Raw genomic sequence first — 22,478 nt, 5'->3', positions numbered from 1 at the left:
CATATAGGTACAACAGTGTGATCTGTCATTCTATGCGGTAAGGTATGCTAGCTAACAGCATACAAGTATCACATCATTACAAGTACCAGTGTGTAAAACAGAAAACATCTGTATAGGACTAATGTACACATGTACGTCATGTATGTGTATACATGTACGACAATGTGATCTGTTATTATATGCTGTAGGGTGTACTAGCTAACAGCATATATACAAATATCAATGTCCACAAGTCAATTTACATAAAACATCTGTATAGAATTGTACATGTATATGTATGTATAGCGTTGTCCCTAGAACTCACAAGAGGGGCCCAGACACCATGGTACATGTAACACCTGTAGTTAAAGGTCAGTAACCAGGAAGAGAGAACGGTGGGTCTGCTGGCTGTACGTTGGCTGTTTTGATACCATATTTGCATACAATGAAATGATTTCGATTTTATCAAAAAAGTGCTGAGAAATTATGAGGACTATTAAAATTCTTGTTACGTTGTACATGTTCTTTGTTCTGGTAGAACACTACATATAAATCATACATTTGTAGACATTACATTGAATAATGTACATGTATAGAATCAAGGACACTGCTAGAATTGAGGAAGTTTACTCTCATAGGTGACTTTCAGCTCAACTGTATTGTTGTACAGCAGAAATTATAAGTATGTTTAGTTTCAGTGATAACAAATGTTTAGTAAGAACCACAATGAGCCAAGTACATCAACAAAAACATATATATATATATATATATATGTATGTATGTATGTATGTATGTATGTATGTATGTATGTATGTATGTATGTATGTATATGTATGTATATATGTATGTATGTATATATATATATATATATATATATATATATATATATATATATATATATATATATATATATATATATATATATATATATATATATATATATATATATATATATATATATATATATATATATATACATATAATTTCATTCTTCTTTCGCCAAGTAGAGTGCTCGATCACCTTGGAGAGCTATCATACATATATCATACATATATATATATATATATATATATATATATATATATATATATATATATATATATATATATATATATATATATATATATATATATATATATATATATATATATATATATATATATATATATATATATATATAATTGACTGAATGTAGATAAAACCACATAAAAGTGCTCAATACGGGTAGTAGAGCGAATTATATACTTTTTATAATTAAAGTAAGCGCAGTCCAATTAGTGATAGTTATAAGCCACTATGGATGGGTGTCAACGGATCTATGTATAAACTTCAACCATAGACTTGGTTGATCAAGCTCTCTCCAATGTCCATGCTTCAACTGGGTTGTTTGAATTCGTCTCTTACTGTTTATATAACTGTTTATAGTAGCTTATATCTGGTTGTTCCCACCATAACAGTTTATTACTGACACTAATTAGACGGAGGTTACTTATCTCAGTTTGTGTTGATATTACTTGGCAGAATGTGATTCTTATCAAACAAAAATATTTGATCATTGAAATTGAACTCAATTGTAATTTCTTTGCTGTAGTTGGTGATTATGTAAGGAATTCTCCATGGAAATATTTACATGTCAGATTCCAGAGTCAGCTGATGAACAAGGTTAAACAGAGATTGAATTACCTACAGTGTGAAAGACAAAATGATGAAGTGAAATTGTAAATGATAGAAATAAGTGATCCACCGCTATTGAGGAATATCATGTCCTGTCTCATAATTTATATTATAGTTAGATAATAAAGAGGTCATTACTCCGGAAGTTGACACCACACTTGATGCTCATAGGAAGGATAACACTTTTTATACTGCACACATGCAGGCGTTTTGTTTGCTGTGATGAGTATGATGGTATCTATTTCATTGTTTATGGTCCTTGTTCATCTGATGGTTTGTGTGACTTATGATTGTAAGGTCAGCACACTGAGAATGGAATGTAGCATGTGTACAGTTCTGACAGTGTACTCACACTAAAGAGTAATGCTTGAGAGATGTCTCAGCTGTTAAAGGTGACAAGGAAGTGTATGTTGATATACGCCTCTTGAACTTTGGCCAGTATTGTTGGAAGACGTGCAAGTAAGTGTGCTGTTATTGTTTACAGCTGTGGCCTGTCCATGTACCTGTAAGTATTGTTATTGTCTTTTACAATGGTCAGGAACTGCATTTGTAGAAAATGAATACAGTGTTGTGACATGTTTGGTGTGTCACATGTACCGGTATGTGATTCATGGATGGTAAAGCATTTACATAGTACATATTATGGAAATAACTTGAGTACACTGTACACTTGGCACATGATTGCAAAGGTACAACACAGGAGTGGGTAGATGTACAACGAGAAGTGTTACAGCTTGACTTTGTTGAATCATAAAACGTGTTAGTATTAAAGTACACAGTGCTTTCCAGGAAGTTCACTTTTCCATGCTGCCCCGATATGATTCATGGTGTCTTTTTGTTCAGTTTGAATATTTGAATACATTGTATATTGTTTCCTGCGTACAGTGCTTGAAATTTGTCACAGATCCTGACAGTTTTTTAAGGGTTCTGAATAACCTTGATCTTTTCTAAATATAGATCAATATGTAGATTTGTCAACAGGAAGTCATGAACTAATAATCACCAGAAAAGTTTAGGTAAATAGTTTTAAAAAATCTGAAAATTGGTACCCTGCATAGTATTTCAGGAACGTGAAGTGTCATGCCAATTGAAAAATTTTGATACAAACAAATCTTATACTGTATTAAGATATAACAATGACGATGATAGCATATACAATGTAATTGCACAGTGAATGCAACGAGTAAAGTCACACTTCCTTCTTCCAGGCTAATATTAGAATCGTTAGTAATGCACTACTGTAGTGTCAACATATATAGTCCAAACAATAAACTGAGACCTGGTGATGTCATATACCAACAATACCTGCTTTCATTCTGGACATAGTGAAACAAAAGTGGGAAACTTTGACACAGTGTTTATGTATGCATGCTAAAAAAAAAACCCAGAGGTATACTGTGGGTGGATGCAATATGCTGTATGTTCTCTACATACACAGCCTTCAGTACAGGATGTGGTATCACTATCAGGTACCACATTACAAGCGTCTCATTTCTTCAACCCTTACACATGTACAGACAAAGTATATATCTGACATTGTGTATAAAGTAAAGAGTGTCTTTCTGCCTGGCACTACCAGTAGCACCGTCAGCTTGTTTTCACAACATATTTTCATGTTTTACATAGCAATTTATAAATATTTAATATCTTGTTGAATGAAAATGAATGATGTTTTTGTTTTGTTTTCATCGGAATTTCTGCTATGTTCATTGAACTGTAAGGCCAGGATGTCTGATAGTGTGTGTGACACAGAATATATACTTTAGATATACAGAATATATTCATGAATATATAGAATTAATATACACATGACTATAGAGAATATACAGAATATAAACATGAATATACAGAAAATATACATTAATAATTAATATACAGAATATACTCATGAATACATATACAGAATATATAGAATAAAAACATGAAAGTACAGAATTATAGCTAGCTATACACATGAAGATATAGAATATATAGATATACACATGAATATTCAAAGTAGAAAAGAAATGTGAAAATAACATAAATTAATTTTTAATTCTAAGTAATTATAATTATTATAAGAATTTCATGTTGCAGCTGTTCATATCAGTTGTTAATTTGCCTGCTACTTGTATATGTAGTCTTGCAAACCTAGCTAGGCATACGTACTTAGTCACTGCTCAAGGCCATAGTATAATTCTTCCTAAGAGTTCACCATGTAGGGCTATGGAAGGGTCATATTCCGATGTCACATGATAGTGATGAAGCCAGCAGGGGGTCATATTCCCCTCCCCCCTCACGTGACAGTATAGTAATTATTTTTATATTTGAATTTCAGATATTGGGTAGTATTGCTTGTGAGCTGGATATGATGTTAAGTGATCTCTGTGAAGTTTTCCCGGAACCCAACCATGACGCCACAAAAACCAGCAGTCCAGTCAGCCCCAGTGGAAAGAAAAGGCAAATTAGGTATGGTCTACCGCACAAAGACAACTAAAAATATCTTTGATAATTTGTGTATATATGTGTGCCCAGTAAGTCTTACATTGTTGTTGCTGCTGTACACCATGCCTACTTTATAATATCCATGTGTTATTTGCATACAACCAATAACAACTTTCAACTGCTTAGTCCAATTTAAAGGCCCAAGTCAGAGTAGGATAAACATGCATAGGTGCAAAAAACAGTTGTTTGACAGAGCTACTGAAATGGTTAGTCCACAACGAAAATGGTCCCCTATAGTAGTGTGAGAACCTGGGATTGAAACTGTGGCCTTTAATTAGTTGTTATCTGAATAGATCACTTGTAGGTCTTTTACACTAACGAGCTTGCATGGCTAACATTATTGGAGAGAGGCTGTTGAACTGTTTAGAAGTACAAATGTATCGTGTGTGCATTCTGAGCTATATTAATCTCTTGGCTGGAAGTGAGTTATGTCTACAATGTACTGTACATGTATGTAGTCTAGTACCTATACGGTATCGTTATGATTTACACCTCCATTCACACATGGTTAAGTTAGAGATCCGGTTGGCATCTAGACTACATGTATGTGACTATATTAAATAGTAAATCATTCCAAATACATGTAATAAAATTTACATGTACCAAATAATGAAATATACATTTATCACATGTGGTATTTCATCTAAAGTGAATAGCCCTTACCTCAGGTTGGACAAATATACAGGACAGACTAGATATGACTGAAGTCAGTTTCCATTTTATTTTTATTAGCAATATATGTGTAAAATGTACCTCATGTCACACAGTAGAGTCCTCCAGAGAAAGTTATCATGTTGACATGTAAATTATTATGCAAATTATTATGCAAATTAGTCACCATCCTTGCAATTTATCGAAGAGAGAACACTGTATATAAATGTATATAAATGTATGTTATATGCTAATCTTGATAGAGAACCCTGGTAAAAGTAACTTGATACACTCAGAATTTTTCTTCTTACACTCCTTATCCAAAATATGGAAAACACACTTGTGAAATTCCGACAGGATGTGCATGAACTAGCCAACGAATAGAGACACTATCATAATATTTATCTATATTGTACATGTTTGCACAAATGAATGTTGTGTGTGCCAAACATTAATCATGAATGCAGTTTTGTCATCTATCCATATTTGGTCTGTTTTTATATAGCGATGATGTATTTGATTATATCAGCTGTGCAAGTGATGATGAAGTGGTGAATGACGTTGAAGAAGAGGAAAATGGCGGTGTTGGTGATATTGATGACATTCCAGTATTCAAGGTACTGCTCAAGTGTAAATTGCAATTTGTGTATGATATGGATGAAGTTAGATTGTAAGATACATGATGTCATTCAACCCAAAACAGTGAGTGCTGGCTGATAGAGAAGCACAATAGATTGTCATATCTTACAGACTAGTGAGTGGCGACTGATACCGCAGCACGGTACATTGTCATATCTTACAGACTAGTGAGTTTTGACTGATATGGCAATACTACATGTTGTATGTTACAGCACTGCATTGTAGTTAGTGTTAGATGATAGTGCAGCCTGTCACTCTTCAAATTGTGCAGACTGGGATGAAGTGTTTTGCATGAGGCAGGAAACTTCAAAGCATTGTTGTATTCTTTGAAAAGTGTGCTGGAATTTGTTTTCACTGGAAATCACGGGCCATGAATGTTTGTTTAATGTATATGAGAAGACAGGAAGTTTGTGTAAGGTGTTATATCAGGACATCTTCCTACTATTTTGTGGTGTCCTAATATTTTTTTTTTTTTTTTTTTGGTTTTCACCTTCAGAAGTCCAGTCCTTCCATATCTAGCATGGTTGCTATGCAGATGTCGGATGCAGCAAGAGACATTGATTTGATTGACAGACTGATCAGAACACATCCTGTGTGGTACCAACCAACTACACATAGTATGGCAGCTATACATATGTTACATGGACAAAGACTTGGGGTATGTCAAATATCTCATTGTATTTTATACAATTTGGAAGCCTTATAAAACCTTTAGTATAATTTTAGAGGATGCCAGGTGATTAGCCTTTTGATTTTGATTGGTTTTACATCAGGCAGCCTCTAAGATAAAATGAACTTCAGATATAAAAGTCGTAAACTTTGGTCAGTACTTAAAAAAAAAAAAAAAAAACTCCAAACAATTTTCAAAAATCAAAAATCAGGGGACACCAAACAAAACATTTTAAATTGAGGTTAAAATGGCATCAAAGTTAAGCCGTTTCTGAATTTAAAAAGCAAGATATTGAATACTCATTTTATTTTTCCAAAAAGACCAGGACAAGCTTTCTTATGACAAAGTGTGGAGAGATTTGAAAAACTTTGATTTTCAGGGAAATTAATCTCAAGGCAACACAAAGTGAGAAACTCTTAATCTCTTTAAGCAATAGCTTCAGCATTGTTTGGGCAAGTAGGTTTAAAGATATTAGGAGCTCCTCACTTTGTTTGTTTCCCAGAATGCCTTGCCCCAGTGTACCAAAGGCCTCTAAGCTTCTAGTCAATTTTCATAATTCTTTTTCAGACTGGTTGCACAATGCAGGGTTGGTGAAAATGACTCTATTGGGTCCATAAACATAAAGCTTTGCAGCTATAAAAATAAATTCAGAGTGTACTTATATTTCTACTCGAGCATTTTGTATTGGAGAACATCACTAGGAAATCGTGTACAGTAGAATTAATCATGATTCCACGTTTTTGTGTTTTGTTCTGACAGAGTTTTATAGTTCACCAATCCAAGGAACCTGATTGTATGACCTTAGCTGTCAGAATTCTAGAAAACACACTACCTATAGTCAAGAATTTCACCATCAAAAATACAACAGCTGGTAAGAAACTATGAATTAAAGAATGGTGTAGTTTTCAAAAAAGGAACCATTGGTACAGTCATTGAGGGCATGGAAAGAAAGAAAGGCTGTCTGCCCTTCACTTGTATGTATTTGAATATCCTTGCCAAATGAGTAGATCTACTGTAGATGAAATTCATGTACAGTCGGTCTACAGTAGATCTACTTAGGACAAAAGGAGATTAAACCTTTTTGACGCTTCGTCTACAAAGTTCACGACTGTTGATGACATTTCTATACAGTCGGTGTATCGTAGATCTATTCTGACCAAAATTTAGACAAAACCTGCTGACATCAAATTGTAATGCTTCATCTACAAAAATGTCCACAGTAGATGAGATTTCATATACTTACAGGGTCTACATCTATATCTCATCTGCAGAGTCTTCATCTACATTTATGTCTACTAAGGGTACTTACTGTACAGAATTTTACCGACTTGTTCGTTCTGTCCACCGACAGCAAATGCGTGAACTCTGTTGGTCATCACATCATGCATAATTCGTCCTTCTAACTATAGGGGGCAGTGTGGTCTCAGGTGTCTGTCAAATTGACACTCCTTCTGAAGTTAATGAGTACAAGAAAAGCTATGAATATTAATAACCATTTTTGTAGTCATTTATGCAGGAAATGTACATTAACACATAAACTTAAGTACAAGTTGTATCCTTTGGTTCATAGTTATTAGTACCTCAGTAATTTAATTTTGTATTTATTTTACAAGGTGTACAATTGATGGGATGTGCGCAAGTCTTTGACACTGTACCAAAGTTGATAGCTCATCTGTGTGAATATCAAGAAAATCTACCAATGGCCCTAGTTCTACCTAAAGCTATATCCTATGCTCAAAGTGTACAGGAACTGTCTGCACTGGGTTTACTTGGTCCAGGTAAGAAAGCTAACAACAAACTTTTTCTTCTATTTTGATATGTCCATTTGTATTGTACATACACAAACATCTAGGGGTCAGCAATGGCTGGGTGTCCATCGTACAATACACAAACATCTAGGGGTCAGCAATGGCTGGGTGTCCAGCTTATGTGCCACTACAGTCCGAGTTCAAACCTACCCAGTGCTAACTGGGTTTGATAAGTTAACCAGCTTTTTAGAGTGTTTTATTTTTCAGTTTGAACCTACTGAACAGTGCAGGTTTCCCACAGCGTACATGTACCCTAATTTCCTCCTGCTTGAACTCTGAGGGCGTTGCACAGTAGTAACAGTTTTCAATTTATGTAGGTACTGTACATACAATGTGTATTGAAACTATCCTTATAATTACGACTTTTATAAAGAACTTTCTTATTTCTTCTTTATCGTGAATAGATTTTTGGACGTCTTTGATGAATCGTTCGGCAACTTTATCAGCATTGGATATGTCTAAACTGTCAGTTAATCATCACAGTAACAGCTACAGGACAGAAATGCTTGTTCCAGTTTCAGAAACAAATGAATCAAATTCTGATGATGATGATGATGATGATGAAAAAATTTATGACAGTGATGTGGTTGGATCTACAAGTAAAATACAAGATCCTTTCACTGAAAAGGTAATGCTACCCAAAAGAAGTCTCACTTTACCTGCTGGACAGATGAAATTCATGAACCCTGCATTTTTCTCACAGTTTCCTGAAGCTGCATCACCGCCAGAAATTTCAGTACAGAGACCATCATCTTTGGATTTAAGTTCACCAAAACGACCAGCAAAGCTGACGGAGGATAAAAGTAAACGTTTTCCTGCACCTAAAGGTGCACCCCCACCCCCACCTTCAAACCAGGTACCTGCAATGTGCACTCAAAGGATATTAAGGGATGAAAAAGGACGAATTCCAGAGAGGTTTTCAGGGGATTATTATAAACCATACGAGGTGACAAGACAGGATCATATACCCCCATCATCATTTGAGATTTACATGAATCGGTTACCTACAACTATGCCACCATCCAACTCAACTCCACCTCCTCTACCCCCTAAACGGAAAAGTGCAATAGTATCATCAAGTATGAAGCAAAGTGTGGATCCATATGCTGCACCTGTCATCTCTATAGAACCAAATCCATGGGCTCCACAGCCCAGCAGTGATCCGTACAGCAGTGTATCACCACTCTCTGGTACGCCAACCCCAACAGCAAGACAGAAATATACTTGGAATTCAGGACGTAACTCTTTAAGTTCAGAAAACAGTGGGAGCAGTCAAACTAGTCGTAATACAGTGTGTTCTGAATATAGTACAACTAGTAGTAGGACAAGTGGTGCATTCAGTTCAGACATTAGCACCATAAGTGCTGGATCCGCCACCAGTGGGGTTTCCTCACTCTTAGACAATATCAGCGATACGTCTTACAACAGCAATAGAACTAGCATTGTGTCTACAACCAGTGACACGCCCACTTTAGCTAACCAAGGAGAATCCTCCAACAGATTTTCTCTCCTAGATATCCAAATACCTTCTGTGTGTACATTGAATGTCGATATATTACAGCCTGTGAGAACACCTTCACCATCCTCATCACCTAGGAATTCTAATCATATATCATCACTCAGTGCTTTTGATCCACTTTCTGCCCCAAACTCTAGTGGATTATTAGGTAATGGCGAATCAAAAAGTGTTCCTCGCTCTAATTGGGAAACATTCCATCAATCGGTAAGACTTGATAAAAATGCCCTTGAAAGCTTGAGGACTTCTTCCACATGTGCGACAAGAGATAGTGGGTCATCAACGGCATTTACATCAAGTTCAAGTTCTTTCTCTCCTGTACGTGAGAGTGTTGGATCTAGTATTCTAAGCAGAGACTCAGTATTTACAGATATACAGGATGACGATATACCAACTACTTTGGACGACATTAATGTGCCTCATCAGAGACAAAGACTATCTGCCCTGACGCGAAATAGTTCCCAAGTAAGTGGAGCAAGTTCGGGGACAGTGTTTTCCAGCCCTTGGGACAGCTCTCTCTGGGAGGATATCATGAACCTTGGGGGTACTAAGCATCAGCCAAATTACCCAACATCTAACGAGAGCAGTAGCTCAGCTTTACCAGAAATCAAAGAGGATGTAGCGGAAAAAACGTCAAGGAAAAACTCCAGAGGAAGAAGTCTGAAAAAAGGAGACAGTCCCAAAAGTACTCTAAAGAAAAATAATGACGGGTTGATGACAAGTAGATTCTATTTAGATGATGATCACACTACATTGCTGAGCAGTGAGGAAAAAGAAAATGAGACACAGAAAGTGTCCAGTCCAAGGCGCCTCTCCTCAGGATTTGGATACATGAAACAAAGATTTAAGCCATTGCTAGGTATGTATACTCTACTAGGTCTGTCGGGTCTTTGTGTATCCATGCAGTCGTGTATTAGTAAACAAGAATAAAGGCAAGGCTAATTTTGTCATTGCTGCTTTAGTTGATGTCCAGTGAGCCATGAAAAGTGACTCTCTCCACCTCTGCCTTGCACGACTTGAACATTATGCAAACGAGCTGTGAACAGGCTTGCTGTACACCAGGGTACAGAATTTTCAGTATGCAAACAATTCCAATGGAAGTGTTGAGTTACATATGTTAGTGTCAATAAGACCTTTCTTGCCAGTATGTATTGTCACAGACTTGTCTCTGGTATTGTTTCTACCTTATGCTCATGTGGCATCAGAGTCCTCTCATTTCCATACTGCTTAAGGTAGAAACAATAGACAGACTGATAGATGAGGGAGGGGTGGGCAGGATAGGGGGGAGGGGTGGGCAGTATAGGGGACAGATTATATGAATGGAATATGTACACCTGTACATGCATCCATACACATATGAATTATAACCAACCCATTGATACAATTTAGAGGTAGCTGAAATATCAATATCATGAGTTGACAAGTAAGACATCCTTTTTATTTTCTGAAAATTATTTACAATGTAATGTACTGTGTAGTGAAATAGATTCATGATTTGCCCCAGATTCTCAATGTTAATGACATGAGATATAATGTAGCCGTGTCCCACAGTGATGTACTGATTATTTAGCAATTTCTAAGATAAAGTGAAAATTGTAATGTGGACACCTTGAAACCTTTGTACGGTGACCCTCCAACTCTTTAATAATTGATTTTAACCACAAACAGTGGGGTAGAAACACTGTCTATGTTTTGACTGAGGGATAGGTTGGCATTTTCTCAAACAAAGTATCAGCAGAAGTTTAAACAGTTTATTTCCAAGATGCATTCTAAGAAAATGCATGACAAAGAAATCAATGGGGTATCCATGGAACCAGATGTTCTGAGACTCATTATGCTAATTAAGTAAACTTTTCATTGGATCAGCCATTGATGAATGTGTATTATATAATTTCAATTATGGTACATAAATACAAGTGAGGGTTTGAAATATCTATTCCAGATATCAAATGTGTGTTTTCTACTTTTCTCTAGTCTCACCAATGAAGAGGAGAAAACAAGACCCAAGCCGTAAAATACAGCAGTTGATTATAAAGTAAGTCTTTTTATAAAGTTTGTTTTATACCAAGCTACTTAACATAACTATTTGTAGCAAGATATTTATTTCTCAGACATTAAGCTTTGTTCAATAACATGAGGGGCCTTGATGTTGGAAAAAATAAGTAAGATAAAGGGTCTTATCAACTTTAATTACCAGAATTTGATTTGTACAATCGTGATTTTGATTAAAGTGACGTCGTTTCTTGAAATGAGGTTGTAAACACACTCAAAGCTCAATCACAATCCTGATTATTTACACGTACAAATTTCACAAGGTCAAATACATTTTGTATTTCCTTCAAATATAAATTACCAGTCTGACTAGTTGACAATCTATTTACATGATGCTTTCTGTCATTTCCAACCTGCTCCAATCACGTACACAATTGCCACGATATAAATTACACCGCCCATCATCTAGTAATAACGTCAATATGGTTTGAGGCATAATTACCGTGGTAACCACTGATACCAGTCATGTTTGTGATATGTACTTTAATATATTTATCAAACACGAAGTCATGATTACGGATCATGCAAATTGAATGTGTCCCAGTAGAGAGAAGTTAATGGACACCAAATTTAGACCCAAATGAAGGTGTGGTCTTTTGGGTGTTAATCGCATGAAAGTGCATGAGACATCTAAATACATCCTAAATATTACAACATTGAAAATAATAAGAAATGGAAGAGCCCGCAGGTGCTATGTTTGCCAGGCCTGGGTGACTCTCGGATAGCCTGTGGCCTGACTGGTAGCCTTGACAGTTCCACAGCAATGTGATATAGAGCGTGCAGTATAGCCCTGTCATGTAGTCCCAAACCTGAATGGATCTCTGTAGCATTTGTGTGTTTGTGTGTATTTGTCAGCATAACAGAAAATCGCTGGGAGGAATTCCCAGCACAAAAATTTATAAAAAGAAAAAGAAAAAAAAAAAGAAAAAAAAAGAAGAAATGTTGATTGGTTTAATGTTGTCCAAAATGTTTTGGAGTCATTGCTATAGTAGATTGCATACTATCCTGACTAGCTGACCAAAAATAATTGAAAAGGTTCATTTGGAATTGACAAAGAGGTGACAGAACTCAACTGTGGTAGTCATCTACACTGCCAGTCAAAATGCTGAACAGCACTCCTAGTGGCCATACTAAGCAATCTTTTGTTTTTCTGATAGGGGCTACATGTATTCATAGATGTATATGTTTCACAATACATATAACAGGTAAAATTATACATGTTTTATCCCTAGAGTTCAAAACGTTAACTGTTTTGCCTTTTGTTTTTACAGGATGTCAACCAACATGAACTCAACATTTGGCTCTTCTGTTAATAATTTTCTCCAGTGTACCAAAGAAGGACAAGAGACAAATCCATCTGTTGTGATGAGAAATACACGACAGTTTATGGATGGTATCAAACACTATCTGCTGCAGGAAGATTTTCAATTCCAAGCCAACCTCAACAAGGAAAAGGCAAAGGTAGGAGTGTTCTAGTGTATTTGAAACTTTACTTGTGTCTATACAGTTCACCAGTTATAATGACGTAGATTGTAACTTGTTGAGAAATCAGTGAAAAGTACATTTTCAATATTATGAATGAAAAAAGATTGAACTACTATAAGTATAACATAAGAATATTTCAACCTAGGAATAAAAGTAACCACCAAATACCACAAAGCTACAGATTGTACCCATTAAACTGTTGAAGAAACACAAATAGATTTACTTGGTGTATGATTGATTTACAGTTCAGCTCTGAGGAACCCATGAATGAGGATGCAATTATTGAAGGTGCTCTGCATAAATGTGTAATTAAACCCCTCAAGTCTTTCATCTATAAATGTTTATTAACAGAATACAGCAGGTAAGAAATCTGTCTTGCTACTCACTGACTCACTCAGTCAGTTAGTGAGTTAGCTAGTCACTCATTCACTTTCACTCACTCACTCACTCACTCACTCACTCACTCACTCACTCACTCACTCACTCACTCACTCACTCACCCACCAACCCACTCATTCAGTTAGTGACTGACTCAGTCTATCAGTCAGTTATTCAATCCAGTGAGAATCATGTACAGAACTTCAAATCTAAGGAAACCTTGCCGTTGTTGAGATTTCCAAGTAGCAATCATATGAATAGATGACATGCACATGTTCTTGGATTTGTAATGTTAATCAATTGTTCACCATTTGTAGGAATGGGTCAATCCAACTACTCAATAGGAATCTGAAAACAGCTAGAACTAAAACTGCAGAAGAATTAGGAGTCAGGGTAAGTGAAAAAGTTCTTTATTTTCAACATAGGAGTTATACTTACAAAGCATACATCTTGTAACATCAAGTCTTTATAAAGTAATAACTGGTCAGGTTGGGGTGTTTGTAGAAAAGCTTAAAGTGTAATGCATTATATGCAATATCCGTATAAGAGGCCAATGGCAAGATTGAATGTCTATACTAGTATATCAAGGCATATGATGAAGAAATTGATGTGTCCAGATAGTTAATGTCTGTATTTTTGTTTTCTTATTTTCAGCCGGTATTTATTCCACCCCAAGGAGCCAGTATGCAGGTGTTACAGCATTTTTTCAGCAAGATGTACAAGGCATATTCACCTCTGAGTATGATGGACTGTCTATTGAAGGCTGTTCAAACCATCTACAAATCTGTAAGCATACATTTGTATTTTTTGGCTTTATGAGAAGTTTTTGAAAGAATTATCTGTAGATAAGAGTAACACTGGTTTGCAATTTTTTGTTGTCATGCAACAAATATTGTTTTGTAAAATGTAACATTCTAGGACCTGCATGTAATTTTCAAACCACAATGATAATTTCATGTTGATAGTATTACAAGTGGTTGGTGAGAAGTGAAAATAAATTACAGATTGTGATGTAGACAGATTAGTGAGAAGCAATGCAAAATCACAGATCGTGATGTAGACCAGCTATTTATACATCCACCACTGTTCAAATTAATTGAGTGTGCTTTGTTTATTCTTGCATATAGACACAAGACACTCGACCAGGTCATGAAGCAGTTCATTCTATGGGAGCTGATGGTAAGACTTACTTTCATTGTTATACACCAAGTCAGGCTGTTTGAAATATTGTCTTTTAGGGCACTGATAAGTAAGTCCTTTTTCATTCTGATGATCAGAACATTTTGATTCTAGTTAGCTCTGTCATGAACTACTTCATCTCTTGGGGGCGCTGTTCACCAAGTTGACCAATTGGTGGATTACAAATAGCAAGAGCCTTGTCATGGAAAACGTCATGTTTAGTAGAAAAGGCCTAAAAAGTAATATTTATCAAATACTGATTACTTTTATAGCTTTTTAAAAAAAAAAAATCATAATACATGATTGAAGGTCATTCTCTTGCAACAAAATTCAATAGACTGCCAAGTGTTGTTCTTGATAAAGGAAAATGATGAAAAATGTGAGATGTCTAGAATTGTAACCCCTACCATTAATCCATTGTCTTTCATTCATATAAATCACTCATAGTCAAATGTAAATTATTGCTTAGATCAGTGATTGGCATTTTGAACAAAGACAAAGCGGTGACAGTCAAGATGTTTGATTTTTGTATGAATATTGTTTTTTTTCAAATGATATTTTTGGTGTGATTACTAATGTTTTGAGATGCAATCTACCTACACAGATTTCCTACCTGTGTTCATCTATGTACTTGCTAACTGTGATGCACAGACTGCCGAGATTGATTCAGACTACATGTGGGGATTGTTAGATCCCAGCTTAATGCTGGGACAACCTGGTTATTATCTGACAACATTGAGTAGTGCAGGTAAGTACTTTCCATGGTAGGGGGATTTGAAAGATGGAGTCTGTATGTAGGGGTGGGAGTGCAGACAGATGGAGTGTGCACGAGGTAGGGGTTCACGGTGGGGGTTAGAAACTGGAGTGTGGTTAAGTATGGATTTGGGTGTATATAGAGGGAATGTGTGAGGAAAAATAGAAAAGCCTGAGATTTCTGTAGAAAGAAAGTAAGAAAAATATTGTATGTTCACTATACTGACTCTACAAACTATACTTGTCCCCCAATGGCTTTTTTCTGCATCTGTCTTTGGGCCAGATGAACTGAGCTCCGAGTTTCAGTAAAAATATTACTGGGGTAATTTGAAAGTAAATACCAATATACACTGTTATCTTACCACTACAATGCACTAGCTACAACAAAAGATGCATGTGTGTGTGTGTAGAGTTGGATGGTTGGAGAGGGTGGGTGTGTGGATTGGTGTGCCTGCATGTACACTAAGTGATAGTCAAAGATTACCAATTGAACTTTTTTAGATTTAACTTCATTTCTTTTCATCTTTGGTAATTGCTACAGTGCATGTGATCAAGAATCTTCACTTAGATGACAGTTCTAGTGAAGACAATGGTATACGACTTCCTTGTATTAGTGATATGCAGGGTTTTATGAAGATAACATTACACGATGAAAGCAATGATGCCATGATGTCAAAAACTTTACCAATAACACCAACAATGACGACGGCTGATGTGTGTAAGTAAATACATGTACCCCAAACCGTTATGATTTGAAAACACGGAAGTTTGTCACAGGCCTCTGTAAAAATGCAATTAGAATGTGAACTGTCTTTGTTGTAAAGGAACTATGACCTCATTTTAAGCGTAAAGAGGAATTATAGTACAAACAGTGTTACTAGTACCTTTTTGTTTCACTCATGGGACTTGGGTTTTTTTGACACAAAAGATAGACATGTTTCAACTTCAGACTAGTCTTGTAACAGTAACAGAGACACAACATACACAGCGGGATACATTACCTACAACTGCCGACATCAGAGCGTGGTCAAACAGAACCTGTTACAAACAGGGGAAGTAAACAACTCAGTTTCATTAATAACACTTGACTCAGCATGTTGAAACAACAGTGACATGTATTATACACCATGGTTTGATAAGAACAGTTTTTTTGGCCTTTTTATGTGTACAAGAAATGACAGGGGAACTGCAAATTTGTTTGTTAACGTGAACTATTATGTAAAGTGGTCATATAACTGTCCTTATCAAGTGATGAAATGTAATACAAGTCTCTGTACTTCCAACATGCTGTGTCAAGTGTTATTAATAAAATTGGGGTTGTGTACTTTCCGTGTTTGTAACAGGTTCCTTTCATCCATGCTCTGATGTCGGCAGTTGTAATCACATTGAAAAAAATGATAAGCATAACTATTCTTTAACAGTACAGTAGAACAGGCTCCTGCTAAAGAGATTACACCTGGATTTGATCATTTTAATGGCTACAAATGTTTACTTTCCAACTGGTAATCAACAAGGTAGCTAGTGGGCTTATATATCTCCACGGTGGGCAGCACTTCTACAAAAGTTTCTTTTGCATTTGAAGTTATCAGAGTTGTATGTAAGAAATGTCTTGTTACATTTATCACAAATGCCAAGGCAACTCCTTTTGTACTGTAAAGTGTGGTTGGAACTATCATAAATTCATAAAGGGTGTTTTAAAGCCAAGGAAACATATTTTTGCATCTCCTTGGTTTTAGGAGTGGCCTGTTTCCATGGCAACATATATAATATATTTCAACTGTGTTTGTCTGTTTTATACCCTGATAGGTCAAGTGATAGCTGGTAAGCTAGATGTCAAGAATTCACAGGATTATGCCTTGTACCTAGTTGTAGATGAAGAAGGTAAGTACATGGTACAGTATAGACAGGTATATGTATACGTGATTCATAAGTGAGATTTGCTACTATCATACATTTGTACAACTTAAAAGTGTATGACTATTTTGGTTAACGTAGAATGCACCTTAAGAAATAAACTGTTTAAACATCTGTTACTTTGTTCAAGAAAGCTCTGCCCTATTCTCAGTTGAAATCAATAAACAAAATCTGGGGTTATGATACAAATAGAGTCAAAATGATATCAAAGTTTTCTTCATGTTTTGAATCCAATATGGCCGTTGAATTCAATATGGCCGTTGAATCCAATATGGCTGCCAAATACTGTGTTAACTCTATGGGAAAATAAAAGATTCATGATTCACTTGAAAACAAGATGGTGAACTCTGAAATTTCTTTTGTTATTTCAAAAGGAGCAGGACCAAGCTTTCATATGGTAAAGTTTGGGTGAAATAAAGAAATTTAATTTTCAGGGAAATTTGTCCCCGAGGTGCATTCCATTTTACCTTTAGGACATGAAACATACCACAAGTACAGACCTGTATGGATTCTTGAATCACTGCGTGAATCCTATCTCGTCAATGATGATGTCTTGTATTAAACCAAGTTATTAATAAGTAGATTGACCATAAACTGTGATGTTACCATTCTCAGTCTGTAAGGGAAAGTGTTGAAGTGTATGCAGAGAATTGGGTGGATTTTTTGTATTGGTCAATTCCCTTTAAAAAAAAACAAAGTATGGTGCCAGCAGTAAGTGATAAGATATGTATTTAAAGGATGTTTTGTGTTATTGTATTCCAGAAAGAGAACTTAATCCTACAGAAATACCACAACAGTTGAAAGCAAACCTCCATGCAAAGGAAAAACCATACATCTTTGGATATCGTAAGAAGAGTGCCAAGGTGGTATGGCCAACTCCAATGTAAAGATGTATGCCAAGGTGGAGTGGTCTGCTCCAATGTAAAGAAGAGTGTGTTGTTCAAAAAAGGATATGGAGAAGAAGAATGACAACCTTAATGTAATACTAGCTGTGTCATTTGTACTTACATCTCCACTGCCAAGTATCTATCACAGTTGTGTCATCTGAGACATGTCAGGTTTGGAGGGATTGGGTAGGGATCAAAATTTACACAACAATAACCATCATACTTTCATAGTACAAGCCTCTTTTAACGGTCCATTCCTGTTGTTAGGAAGGAGTAAGGGATCAGAAGGAACAACATTACACACACCCTCCTCATTAAAGTAAAAGTTACTTTTATGGACGTACTTGTTTCATAATCATATTCAGTACTGGTTGCAGTTTTTTTGTATGTGGAATTAACAGAGGTAGAAGTTCCTTCACTGTGTCGACAAAATGTAGTTTGCCAAAATTGTAGTTTATAAAAGAGATGGCAGTTATATTTGAGATTGAATTGGTTGAACTCAGCCAGGACTGAATTGATTGAAATCAGCTAGGACCGAATTGGTTGAAATCAACTAGGACTGTGCACACGGTGAGGAGGATAGGGCTCAGACTATACTCAATGTGTGGTTTACCAACTCAGACTCCAACTAAAATCCTTACATGCATTCAGATGTATTTTAAATAAAACTCACCATATCCTGTGAATTGAATGATAAATTTTGTCTTGGTTCTCAAAAAGTTTCTTTTCAATTTCAGCCAAATTTGGACACTAGGGGCATTAATTTCACAGGAAAGATAATTTATTCATTGAGATGAAAGTGGAGTTTTGTTAAAGTTGAATGGGATTGGAGTTTTATTTTGAACATAAAAATAAGGATATGTTAGGATCGCACAAATAAATGTGTATGGGCAATTTGACACAGCTATGGTACAGCCACCCTAACTTATCAAGTAAAGTCTAGCTATGATACAGTCACCCTAACTTATCAAATAAAATCCAGCTATGATAAGCCACCCTAACTTATCAAATAAAGTCTGGCTATGGTACAGCCACCCAAAATTATTGAATGAGTATTGATATACTTACATGTAAAGGAGTTGACCTCCGACCAAAGATGACTTAGGCCTGGTACTTTCTTGTTCAGTTTCATTTCAGAATTGATTTTTGTTTGTCACTCAAGAAATTGTACATCAGTAATATATTTAATTCTTCTATTAAATTGGCAAAGAGTAATTGAAAACAAACTTATCTTCAGCAAATATCTCTTAACTTGGAAATCAATATAATTTGAACTGTACATGCCTATAAATACTGCCCTCTAGTGTCAGGTGAGCATTTGTAAACAAGAAAGTTGTAGCTAAAATTTAATATTTGCCAAGTTGAGCTTGATCCCCTACTTAAAAAAATGTATAAAGTGACTTTTCAAAGATTTAAACAAATCTTGGACATCATGCCTTGATAATTAAATGCCAGTGATTTTCTTGTAATTCCAGCATAGCACAATAAATGAACATATTTTGATTTATGGATGACTTGAAATGTGCAATTCACCTCTGTAATTCTATGATTCCTTTCTCTTATGAAAGTATTTATTTCCCCATCAGGGAGCTGTAGTTTTCATACTTTGGGAGACATTTTCCTGGGTTTTTTTTCCTACTTGGTATAGCTTTTCTATATTGACTACAATTTTATGAATCAAGCTTTTCTTTAATTAAAGGGGAACACCAGTCCAGGAAATAAAGATATTTTCATAAACTTTTAGGTTCTGGAGAGTCATTTCATGATTTAATATTGTGTAACTTACGCGCACTCACCAAGAAACACCAAATTGAAACTTTGTTTCTCATTCATTGTCCGAGCAGTGGTCCAGCATTCCCTCATGGGAGTTAGCAGCTATGCATATGTATTAGATGAATAATGAATATTCATGACTTTTTTGTCTGAAGGTAATAAACACTTAGGAGTCATGAATATTTGTTGTTTATCTAATACATATGCATGGCTGCTAACTCCCATGACGCAATGCGTGGTGTGAGACAGTCACAGGACAATAAATGTGTAACAAGATTATACTTTGTGTTTCTTGGCAATTGTGCAAAACTTGTGTGAGATTAAGTCTCTCCAGAACCCAAAATTTACGGAAATGCCTTTATTTTGTGGAGTGGTGTTCCCCTCTAAGTGTATGTATGATGAGACTTATCTGGTGTACTTTTGGTGTTGAATAATTCTAAAATATATGTAGTGCATTATTTATTTTCTGAGTTGTGTATTGTACAGTTTGCTCAGCGTGGGTACTTTTTTTCCATACAAAATGCTTTTAAGCCCTCTTTCCCTTACTATCAAGGAATTGAGAGTATTTTATTTGCATTGAAAAAAACCTAATTTAGATTTTTTAATAGTTCCTCAAATCATACGTACATATCTTTACTTGCTGTGTTTCAGCGTTTGAAGGTCACAATAATCCTGACTATATACAGACATCTGTGTGAGTTTTATTACATGTTGACTGCACATTAAATGTTGCTATGGTAACTAATTTCAAGAGGTGAGATTGTTGTCACAGCAGGAACTATCAGTGACAATTTTCTAGCGATGTATAATTTCTTTCTGCACTGGATAACTGGATTCAGAATTAAGATTACATTGACAAAAGGTCAATTATTTTTATTCCTTTCTAGTTACTTGATGAATTTGTTTTATCCTTTTTTGAAAGATTTTGTTGGTCGTACTTACACCTTGTAAAGCAGTCTTGTTCTTCTTCCAGTAAATACCACATCATGGTTATATTTTAGGGTTTTTTTAGGACACAAGATTTTCGTCCTGGCACCCTTTCTTCATAATGGAGATATGTGTGATCTGAATGTATCAACATTGAGTTTTGAAGTTTGATATGAACAGCTACTGATATTCAGTGTAGTTTCATTATAAGAAGTGTAATACTGATTAACAATTCAAACACATACAATTCTAATTAATATTACACAACAACACAGTGCTTAGATTGGCATGTTTAAGCATAGACCGGAGAAAGCAACGTCTATATTTGAAGGGGAATGTCACTCCAAGAAAATAATGACAATTTCATAAACATTGGATTCTGGAGAATCATTTCATGATTTCACATCACGTAACTTACAAAATTGCAAAGAAAACCAAATTTAATCTTGTTTCACATTCATTTTTTTGTGACTGTCTTAGCACTGATCCAGTGTTGCCTCATGGGAGCCAGTAGATATACATATGTATTAGATGAGCAATACATATTCATGACTCCAAAGTGCTTATTACCTTCAGATATATAGTTATGAATCTAATGTTCATCTAATACATATGTGTGTGTGTGTGTGTGTGTGTGTGTGTGTGTGTGTGTGTGTGTGTGTGTGTGTATGTGTGTGTGTGTGTGTGTGTGTGTGTGTGTGTGCGTGTGTGTGTGTGTGTGTGTGTGTGTGTCTGCTAACTCCCATGAGGCAGTGCTGAACCACTGCTAGGACATTGAAAGTGAAATAAGTTTCAGTGTGGTGTTTTTTGACAATTGTGCAAAATTTTATGTAAATGAAATATATCTAGAACTCTAATCTTATAAAAGTGCCATTATTTCCATTCCCATTAATTATAGACAATACTCAGCATTGCCAAGCACATAGACTTTACCTAAACTTCAACACCACTGTACTGCAACAATATTACCACAATACAGTGAATATACAAACTCATTACTATATAGTAACAGGAGGCTGCATATTAATTTTCCTGGAATACTAGTTTTTTTTGAGATAGCACTGCCAGTTTTTTATCATTGCATGATGCTATGTTTAAGAGATTGCTATAAATATTGGAAATGTTTTGAATGGGCTCACCTTTGTAAAAGCTTTGATAGCATTTTTATACCATTTGATATGACTGTAAATAACAAATATATTGAAACAGAGATTAAAATAAAGAATGTCTTTCCATATTAATAGGAAGCTATCAAGTACTTATTACACTGTGTATGCTCATCATGGTAACACTATGATTCATACACAATTTTCTTTTCGATTTAGGAATGGACAGGTTTCGAAAAAAAGAATACTCGTCATTCTCCATTGCCCGAATGATCTAACAGAATGACACTAATTTGCTTGTGGAATTTCATACTTTCAACATTCTGTCAGATCCATTCTCGATCCTGAAGAAGGACAAGTGATTTGCTCAAAACATGTCTGTTTCACAAACAAAAGTGGAAGAGAACTTGTGTATGAATTTGTTGTTCTGTTTATTGTATTTGTTTATTATACACTCTAGTGAAGTACAGTACATGGCAAGTAGGGGATACAAGCGTCCCAAGTCTGACGTCAAACTTGCTGGAAATGTCATTTCAAAAGAACCCCACACCTTTTTGCCACGATTCCTTCAGTATATACCTGGAGAATCACACAGTTGTAGAA

The 22,478-nt window shown here is 35.5% G+C and overlaps 1 protein-coding gene across 1 annotated transcript in view; it reads left to right on the top strand.

Moving 5' to 3' along the window:
* The window catches only part of LOC144452016 (uncharacterized), a 35,107-nt gene extending 13,701 nt beyond the window's left edge, over window positions 1-21,406 (top strand). Inside the window, exons 3-18 of the mRNA XM_078143013.1 lie at window positions 3,971-4,101; window positions 5,294-5,405; window positions 5,924-6,085; window positions 6,857-6,968; window positions 7,711-7,875; window positions 8,310-10,280; window positions 11,396-11,456; window positions 12,745-12,934; window positions 13,204-13,319; window positions 13,654-13,729; window positions 13,991-14,122; window positions 14,464-14,515; window positions 15,120-15,263; window positions 15,810-15,986; window positions 17,075-17,149; window positions 17,945-21,406. Of these exons, the coding sequence (XP_077999139.1) occupies window positions 3,971-4,101; window positions 5,294-5,405; window positions 5,924-6,085; window positions 6,857-6,968; window positions 7,711-7,875; window positions 8,310-10,280; window positions 11,396-11,456; window positions 12,745-12,934; window positions 13,204-13,319; window positions 13,654-13,729; window positions 13,991-14,122; window positions 14,464-14,515; window positions 15,120-15,263; window positions 15,810-15,986; window positions 17,075-17,149; window positions 17,945-18,069 (3,801 nt within the window). The 3' untranslated portion in view covers window positions 18,070-21,406. The remainder of the gene's footprint in view (window positions 1-3,970; window positions 4,102-5,293; window positions 5,406-5,923; window positions 6,086-6,856; window positions 6,969-7,710; window positions 7,876-8,309; window positions 10,281-11,395; window positions 11,457-12,744; window positions 12,935-13,203; window positions 13,320-13,653; window positions 13,730-13,990; window positions 14,123-14,463; window positions 14,516-15,119; window positions 15,264-15,809; window positions 15,987-17,074; window positions 17,150-17,944) is intronic.
* The last annotated feature ends 1,072 nt before the right edge of the window (window positions 21,407-22,478 follow it).

This window comes from Glandiceps talaboti, chromosome 2, assembly GCF_964340395.1.
Source record: "Glandiceps talaboti chromosome 2, keGlaTala1.1, whole genome shotgun sequence".
NCBI lineage: Eukaryota > Metazoa > Hemichordata > Enteropneusta > Spengelidae > Glandiceps > Glandiceps talaboti.
This window is presented reverse-complemented; position numbering and strand designations above follow the sequence as displayed.